Source organism: Euphorbia lathyris, chromosome 7 (assembly GCF_963576675.1).
Source record: "Euphorbia lathyris chromosome 7, ddEupLath1.1, whole genome shotgun sequence".
Classification (NCBI taxonomy): domain Eukaryota; kingdom Viridiplantae; phylum Streptophyta; class Magnoliopsida; order Malpighiales; family Euphorbiaceae; genus Euphorbia; species Euphorbia lathyris.
The window spans coordinates 68,403,384-68,413,389 of record NC_088916.1 but is presented as its reverse complement, the minus strand read 5'-3'; the positions used below and the strand labels follow the sequence as shown (position 1 = coordinate 68,413,389).

General features: G+C 29.7%; 1 protein-coding gene across 1 annotated transcript; it reads left to right on the top strand.

The window, feature by feature from the left end:
- Window positions 1-2,840: 2,840 nt before the first annotated feature.
- On the top strand, window positions 2,841-3,683 carry LOC136235273 (uncharacterized). The gene is made up of 3 exons (XM_066024870.1): window positions 2,841-2,925; window positions 3,023-3,335; window positions 3,484-3,683. Exons 1-3 carry the CDS (start codon window positions 2,857-2,859, stop codon window positions 3,492-3,494), a joined length of 393 nt encoding a protein of 130 aa, XP_065880942.1. The 5' UTR covers window positions 2,841-2,856; the 3' UTR covers window positions 3,495-3,683.
- Window positions 3,684-10,006: the final 6,323 nt, after the last annotated feature.

Below are 10,006 nucleotides of genomic sequence, written 5' to 3'. Positions count from 1 at the left end.
GGTTCACTTTGAGCATCAATTTCTCATTCATCACTTGTCCGTTTTGAGTTTATAATATATCATTAAAAAGATCTCATGGCATATAATACGTTGACATATTTCAAGTTATTCTAAACTCCATTTATCCGTTATATATTTAAGGCTCAAGTTGATAAAAAAAAACAAACCAAAAGTTGTTTGTAATTTGTTTTGGATATATATAATTTATAAAAATAATTTTAAAATAATTATATATATTTAATATATATATAAATATTATTTAGTTATTTATTATGTAATCCGGTTCGACTAATCCAAACCATTCGGTTCGACCAAGTGATCCGCGATTCAGCTATAAATTCGGTTTGATATCCGTTCTGATTTTGATAACATTGTATAAAAAGACAAAAATATATCATTATACTATTTGACAGTCATGCCATTATTTTTTTAAGGGTAAATTTCAAATAAAACCCACGTGGTTTCACTAATTTTCAGATAAAGGACTGTGATTTACTTTTTGTCAAAACGATGATTGAGGTTTCGCACTTGGATTAATGCTATTAAAACCATCTTTAACGACCTGAAAATGAAAATTTTCAAGAATTAAAGTTGTTCGATGTCATATTTTTTATGGAACTACATTTTTTATTTTCGAAAATCATCTTTTTTGGAACTTTCTCTCTCTAAACATTAACTTTCTCTCTCATTACCAAACATCATCTAAATAATCTCAAAATAAAAAAGTTGAAGAATTAAAGTTGCTTAGAATATTAGTAGTTCTTAAAATATGTAATTTTTAAAGTCGTCAAGGGTGATTTTAATAGTATCAATCGAAAAAATCCTTATTTTGCTAAAGTTGTAAACCTCAATCCTCGTTTTGACAAAAAGTAAACCACAATCCTTTATCTGAAAATTAGTGAAACCACAAAGGTTTTATTTGAAATTTACCATTTTTTAAATTTTTGACATTGTTACACTTTTTTTTATTATTATTATTCTTACTTACAATACAAATATCATAATATTAGCTTAACTTTTAAATGATAAGATTGTTTTTGTAAATTAGTTAAAACACATAAAAAGAAGAAAAAAAAATTAATTATTGAAAGAATTTTGGAAACAAAATAAATAATTAAAGAAACCGTGTCATATATATATATATATATATATAAAAGAAGGCTCTTGTGAGAACCTTTTTCTAGGTGAGAACACTTTGTTATGTGAGAACGCTCAAAACTACATCGTTTTGAGTATAAAAATCAAATAAAACAAAGAATGTTGTTGGGATTCGAACCCAAACACTTCCACATACACATCACACTACTTACCACTAAAATAATTACTTTTCTTGTACATTATGTCGAGCGCTGCTTAATATACTATTGTCCTTGTATCTTCTATTGTTTAATATTTGACGCATACACTTATTAAAATCGATTAAATTTGCATAATAATGAATTATTAATAGAAAAAAAGAAATGTGCATAATAATGAATTATTAATATATGTTCTCAATTGATTCCTCCCCTATATATATATATATATATATATATATAGGGGAGGGATCAAGTGAGAACCCTCCCTTAGATGAGGACACTTTGATAGGTGAGAACCACCTAAAACTACACCGTTTTACTCATTCCAAAACCACATGCTACTCTAATGAAAAAATCGCGTGATTCACTCACAGCAAAATCACGAACAAAAATCGCTCAAATCCCTCACATCCTCTCCATCATCGTTCTTCATCATCGTTCTTCATCAGCGATCTCCATCATCGTTCTCCATCATCTTCTCCATCATAGTTCTCCATCATCGATCTTCATCATCCTCAATTAGATCGACCTCCTTCCTCATCGTTCCGTCATTAAACACTCAAAAAATAATCTGAAATCGCAAATCAGATTAAGAAAAAATGATCTACAGTCAAAGAAATAGCATCAATCAGGTAATTTTATCTCCAACAATTATAAATGAATATTAAATTGTGTTCTGTTTTTTATGTTTATAATTATTTAGAAATTGCTTAAATCTGAAACAGATTGGAAATCATTCAGATTCTATTCTGAAACAATGGAATTGCATGATATAATAGACAATGATCTACAAGAGAATGATGATAACCATGAAATTTCTCTGTCTTCAACTATTGAAAGAGGTACATGTGTTCTTCATAATTTCTCTGTTCTTCATAATCTAAAAAATCTTGTTCTAAATAATTGTTCATGTGTTCTATAGATATTAGTACATATTATTCGTTTTTTATTTATAATTAGTTGTAAAAATTGTTGAAAAAATAAAATTGAGTGTATTGAAATATAGAGTTCACTACGTTCTTCAAACTGTACCTCATGTTCTAAACAATTGTTCATATGTGCTATATATTATCACATATGTTCCAAAATTGAATTTAAATGCAGTGTCAAATGAAGAGCAGCCAAATGATTCTTCCATTGCAATTATATCCTACACTCCACAAGTAGAAATTGTCCTGACTCCTAGAGGAACAAAAGAATGGAAGTCATGTTGCTCTCCGGAAAAAATACCTATGTAGGAACAAAATTTAATACTATTGATGAGGGTATTGAATTTTACAAAGCATATGCCACTGAAGCAGGATTTAATATTAGAAAATCTACAGTGAAAAAAAGAAAGAACACAAATGTTGTGATTTTTCAATACTGTTTGTGCAATAAAGCAGGCCATAAGCAGAAAAAAAATGTTGAAGATACTGAAGGACATAAACCGAGAAGAAGATTAATCACACGTGTTGGATGCCAAGCACAAATTGTTTTAAAGTACTGCAATGATGGAAAATATATTGTCTATCGTTTAAAAGAGGAACATACACACCCACTTTACAGTCCACGCTGTATGAAATTTCAAAAACAGGGAAGAAAACTGACAATACTACACAAGAAGTTGATTGTTGATAATTCTAAGGTGAGTCATATTCTAAATTTACTTTCCTAACAACATCTACAATGTTTTCAAATTGTATTTACTTTCTTTATAAAATCTGTTCATGTGTTTTGTGTAGATGAATGTCGGACCCGTAAGAACATACAGGCAAATAAAAGAAAATGTTGGAGGATACAACAATGTAGGAGCATCTAAGCAAGATTTCAAAAACTTCCACAGAGATTTAAAGGCTTACATTTATGAGTCAGATGCCCAAATGTTTATTGACATTTTCAGCAAGAAAATACTTCTATGGTCTGCTTTTTTTCCGACTTTGATATGGATGAAGACGATCATCTCTGCAGAGCTTTATGGGCAGACCCCATTTGTAGAAAGAATTATGCTCTATTTGGTGATATGGTATCTTTTGACACAACATACCAAACAAACAGGTATAATATTACATGTACCAATTTCTTATTGCAATGTTCTAAATATTAATTGGCATGTTCTAAAATCTTATTGGCATGTTCTAAAATCTTATTCTTATATTCTTAAAAAGTTTTCTTATTTACAAATATTTGTATATTATTTCCACAGATATAACATGATCTTTGGCCCCTTTACTGGAGTAGACCACCACAAAAAATGTGTTACGTTCGCTGCTTGTTTCATTGCTAAAGAAGATATTGCATCATTTGAGTGGGTTTTCAAAACGTTTCTTAACGCAATGGGAAGCAATGAACCTACATGCTTAATAATAGATCAAGATCCAGCAATGAAGATTGCAATAAAAAATGTTTTCCAAAAAACAGAACATAGATTCTGCATGTGGCACATTATGAAAAAGATGAATGATAAAATAGGTAAGCCTTCCAAAACATTGTTTACAATTAAAAATTTTACTCCTTGATTGTTCTACTATATGTTTTGATCACGTATTAAATTATATGTTCCAATATATTATTGGCATGTTAAATTTTTTTGTATATAATGAAGATACTTACTGGTTTTTTTAATAGGTCGTGCAATTATGCAAGAAACCAATTTCTTAAAAAGGATTCAACCAATTTTCTGGAGTGTTGAGATTGAACTTGAAGAATTTGATGAAAAATGGAAAGTAGTCATTGCAGAGTTTAATTTGGAAAAACATGAATGGCTAGGTCAAATATTTGAAATCAGAAAAATGTGGATTCCAGCGTACTTCAGGGACTTATTCCTAGGAGGAATTATGAGAACTACATCAAGGTCAGAGAGCGAGAACAACTTTTTCGCTGCTTTTACAAATTCTCATTTAAGTCTTTTAGAATTTTATTTGAGATTTGATAGTGCAATGGATGCACAAAGGCATAACCAAGCTCACAATGACAATGATGCCAAACATAAAAGACATGTATGCAAAACACCAATGGGTATTGAAAGACATGGAGCTGATGTTTATACAACTACGGTCTTTTATGAGTTTCAAGAAGAGGTTTATAATGGTTCTTTCTTTTGTGGAATAGACGGATTCTATAAACAACCTCCTTTCGAAATTTACACTATCAAAGAGCAAAGGACATCAAAAAACTTTTAGGTTATGTACAGCAACATTGAAGATGAAACAAAATGTTCGTGCAAGAAGTTTGAAAGACAAGGCTTACCATGTAGACACATGGTGTGGGTTTGGAAGGCAAAAATGCTTGAATCAATTCCTAACAGGTATGTTCTTAACAGATGGACTACATTAGCAACAAGTCAAAAAAACATTAATCTGCACAGAAATCTTATGGAAGAATGTGCTGCTACAATTGATAAGAAAACATTGCTGAATCAACTATGGTCAGAGATTAATGTTTGTGTCTATTTAGCTCAAGGTAATGAGGAAAATATAAAGGATCTTGTGAAGAAGTTTCAAGGAATCAGAATGGATTTAGAAGCTAACATCACTCAAAAAGACACTGAGAAAAACAGAACTCTTACAAAAAAATCAAGACATTGAAATGTTGATTGGAACTAGTGTACCAACTGAAATTAATGTCAAAGAACCAAAAATATCAAAGAACAAAGGTACAGGTGTACATATTCCAAAAGGAAACGGTGATAAAAGATTGAAGAGTGAAAGAGAGAAAGCTGTTGAGGAAAACCAGAAAAAAAAGAGGTTATGCAGAGTCTGTAAACAGCTTGCTAACCATGATAGCAGAAACTGTCCAGAAAAATAGAACAACTAATCTCTTATATTGTTTAGAACATATGATATATTTTTTAGAACATATGATACATGTTTTAGAACAACGATTTAATATTTCCAATATACAATTTATTGTCACAGAATTATTTTTTTTCTATGTAAGAAGCTGAAAAAAAGACCTGTATTTTTATTTTTATTTCTCTATCTTTTTACCCGTATTTCATTCAATGACATAATTAACATATTTCAAAGTATTATAAGTATAATAATTATTTCATGTTCCTCTATCTTTTTATCTATATTCCATCCAATTTATGACGTGTGTCATAATTATCATATTTTAAGTATTACAAATATGATCATTATGACATGTATCAAAATGAATCTAACATGTTTATAGTGGATATAAACATGTATAACAGTAAAATTTAACTTCAAGCTTCTCATTCTATTCTAATGAATTTCCATATGATTACAATTTTGTTAAACAAGCCTCTAAGCTGCACACCTTTCCACTCTAAACAAATATATCCAATCTACACTTCATTGCTGTTATCAAAATCGTGTATGTTCCAAAAAATATGTTTTATGTTCCAACAAATATGTCTTATGTTCTAACATATATAACATGTTAAAAAATAAAACACAAACTTTGCCAACAGAAACTTCTACAATATATTTTACAAAAATTACAATAACTATCCCATATATATTACAAATTATAACTAACTAAACTAATAATACTAGTGTTCATTCTTCCATTTTAATGTCTTCCCATTAACAGCAGCAACTTCTTTGTTTCCAGGATCTGACAAAATCCTCAAACAGTACTCAACTCTAAAATTCTTCAACGGATCAACCTGCAATATTACAAAATCAATATTACTAATATTCTCAAAATAATAACATCAATCTATCATAAAAAAGATTAAAAAAAAATTCACATTGTTATCTCCAACTCCAATATCCCATTTATCAACATTTTGTCCAAAATATAATTCCATATGCTTCATAAGGAAAACACCACAATCATCATTGTTGGTTGTGTCTTTCCACTTCAACTTCAAATGTCTTGCACTATAAGCACTGATATCATTCAAACATTCAGGACTTTCTCTTTTAATATAAAGTGAATATGCTTTCACCTGGAAAACATAAAACTACATCTTATGAATATTAAAACATATCATAAACTATTCAGAACATACAGTTAGTTTTTCAGAACATGATAATAAATATATAGAACACAATAACAAAACTAAAAAACAGTTGAGTAATATTACCAAAGCCTTTGCAAAACCCTTATATTTACTAGAAGGTTGAACACCTTTCTCAAGAGCCTTGTTATCAATAACGTCTATTTTTCCAGTAAAATGGTTGATAACAAAAAGATAGAAATGTGCAGCATGAACAACCGGAAAGAACACCTAAAAAGATAAACCATTAGCAATCATAATAATTTCAAACAAAAATTACAGTAAAACACAATTTACTTTTAATATAATTACCAACTGATAATTTTGTAAACTATCTACTTTAGCCTCACGAAGTTCATAACTAATCCTCTCAAAAAAAGCATCGTGTCTATCGCTGTACTTAGTAGATCCAGGAACTCCCTTATCTGCACATAGTAACAACTATACAAAAATACAACATTTATATTAATATAATCCAATTTCTTTTTAACAAAAAAAAATATCAAAAAGTAAAAACACATACAAATGGTACAGTAGAGAAGAAGAATCTGTTCGCAGCAATTTGACCCCTGCTCTTCCTTTCACCATTCAATATTCGAGACCACGCATCAACAACATTATAAACCAAATGATTCTTTCCTGACATGGTCATAATCTCCTCTCTATTGATTGTGGACAAAGAATCACTATACAACAACTCACTTCAAAAAAAGCAAACAGAATAAAATAAAAACAATAAGTATATCTTAAAGAAAATTCAAATTAACACAAACAACATTCAATTAAGATCTTATTGTGGGTCTCCATTACAGAAAGCATATTCCACCAACATTCTCCTCGAACCAAGCATATTATTTAGTAAATGCTCAGACTCAACCAAAAATGGAGACTGTAGATACACAGGCAACTTTGAAATCCTTTTTGCACGATTTCCAACACCACATTCTTGCGCTTTCTCAACTACATCTTTCTCTACTCTCCTATTAACAACATAAAAAAATAACAAAAAGGAAAAAAAATTAACCATGTTCCAAAACAGAAAACACATACTCTTAAATTCTATTCTCATGTTCTAAAATATAAACCATATGTTCAAAAAACACATACAGATATTCTAAATTACAAAAATTCTTAAATATCACTTACATTGCATTACTATTAGAAACATCATCAGTAAAACAGTCATCAAGTCCAGTAACTCCTACTCTTACCACTTCTTCCACAAACTCTTTCCGAACTTCATCCAAATCAATTTGACTATATTTCATACCACACCTATTTTTCCACTACAAAATATAAAAAAATTAATACCATAAAACAAACTATAATTTCAAAATAATGCAACAAAACATTTATTATAAGTGGACTATACCTTTTCAGCAAACTTCAAATCATTGTCCATCACAATATCTCTCATGTACCGCATTACAAAAAAACCACATGTTTTATGATCTTTCTGCTCTGGCACACCCTACAACACAACAAGCACAACATTAAAATCATGTACATCAATCTAACCTTTACGTTCTAAACAATTTCACACATGTACAAAACCAATATACAAATTAAGAGTTACCAAAAGTGCAGTCCATTTGACTTTAATTTGATCATTCCCAGAGTATAATAGAATAGCGCTGTTAAAATGAAATTCATTAAAATCAGGTACATAATCTTAATCTTAAAACATAATTATATATCAAATAAACTTAAAACAAAATATAAACAAAAAACATACTCATTCACAACATCCATCCATATATCTGCCCTTGGCAAACGCCTTCTCAACGGATCCAACCAATAAGCTCTAAAATTCGTCAAATCGATAACTGACAACGTCCAGTGTCCACTGAAAATAATACTATTATTATTTCAAAATAAAGAAAATTACTTACAAAAATATTAAATAAAATAACTAAAATTTCATACCCTGTATTATATGGACACAAAAATATAGACTTATCCATCGTGGACATCTTCAATCGATTCATCAACTCATATGAGCGCTGCCTTACTGTTTTAGTACTTCCAATTGAATAAGTGTAATGAGGATCGACAAAATAAAACAATTTGTCCATTCCTCTTTTCTTCAACAAATTAAACAAGTAGCTACATAAAAACACAAAAGTACATAGTAAGAATCAACTAGAACTAATATAAATAAAACTATAATATTTCAAAAACAAAATACCTCATATAGAAAATTATAACGTTGCAAGTTATCTCTTCCATATGAACCAAAGAATATATATCCTGCCTCAACAATAATGCTTTAGCAGCATGTCCAAACAATTCTTCACCAACAACATAGCTAACAAAATTGCCTTTCACCAACTCGGAATTAGCCCATTTGCACAGACTCTGTAACTTATCTGGAATATTTCTAGGCAAAGCTTGTAAATCTACATCCACAACATCTTCTATCATCACGTTATCAACTTCATCATCAACAACAAACCTGTTGACAAAACAAACCACCTTAAAACATAAAAAAGCAATAAGATAATCAGAAACATAAAACCTATGTCCTAAACAATAAGGCATATGTTCTAAAATATAACAAACATTAAAAAAATAAACAAAATATAAAATAATTCTTATCACATACATTACTTCAGGATCAGAATTATTCTTCACATCTGCAACATCCACTTTCTCAACAAATTTTTTTATTTGTGTAGATCCACCTTCAGCTCCAACAAAATCATGCAACTCTTGACTCAACAAATTAAAATTTGGACAAGAATATTTTTCTTCAGATTTCTTCATTGGAGTTTCACTTTCTCTCTGATCTTTCTTCTCTCTTTTTATTCTTTCAACTAAAGCATCTATCTCATCAAAAAATTCAGAATTAAGATAAGGATGACTATCTTGACTAGACAAATCACATTCAAAATCTCCAGTCATTCCTGTATCTTTTTTACTTTCAGCTTTGTTCTCATTAACAACTTCTTCTTTCCCTCCTTCACTTTGACTAACTGGATCTTCATTGCCTCGAGTATATTTACTCCATAAACTCTTTATCACATTACCCATCTCAACGCTTGTACCATCTTCACCAAAAACAACATTAGCTTCTTTCAACATAACATGCATTTCATTAACTTTAGAACCCAGTTCTTTAGCTAATGATTGGAACTTAGAAAGAAATTCCTGCATATACAAAACCATAATTAAAAAACAGGGCAAGTTATAAATAATAGTAAGCATGTTCTAAAATTTAATAAACATGTTCTAAAATTTAATAAGAATGTTCTAAAATTTAAAAACAAAGGGAAAGCTATAATAACGTACAAAAATTTCTGCTGGTCCACTAGAAGAAGCTTCTCCACATTCCTTCTTATTGCCAACTTCAGCATCTTGTTTATCTTCATTCCTATTCACTGCTTCTCTTTCCAAATTTCCTTCATCCCCATACATACCTTCTCTTACCAAGTTTTCTCCTACCAATATTCTATTTAACACAATCCCACTTCCAAATCCCCTCAATTTCTCCAAAGCCATCCTCTTTTGAATTCGTTCTTTATTCCAAACAGATATCAATGGATAATCTCTTGGATTAACAACATTAGCTCGTTGAAGCCTATCAAAATAACTTATCTAGAAAAAAATAACAAAAATGAAAAATTTAAACACAAATTAAAAAATAAACAACCAACAAATATTGTCAAACACATAATAAAAAAAAATATACTTACCAACAAGAAAGGAAGGGGACCTGTGAAAAAAGTAGGACTCCTCTTCCAATCACTGACAGAAT

Coding starts and splice junctions, on each gene's coding strand:
- LOC136235273 (XM_066024870.1), top strand. CDS start 2,857: ATGAAATTTCAAAAACAGGGAAGAAAACTGACAATACTACACAAGAAG. Junction 2,926..3,022: donor TGATTGTTGATAATTCTAAG/GTGAGTCATATT, acceptor TGTTTTGTGTAG/ATGAATGTCGGACCCGTAAG.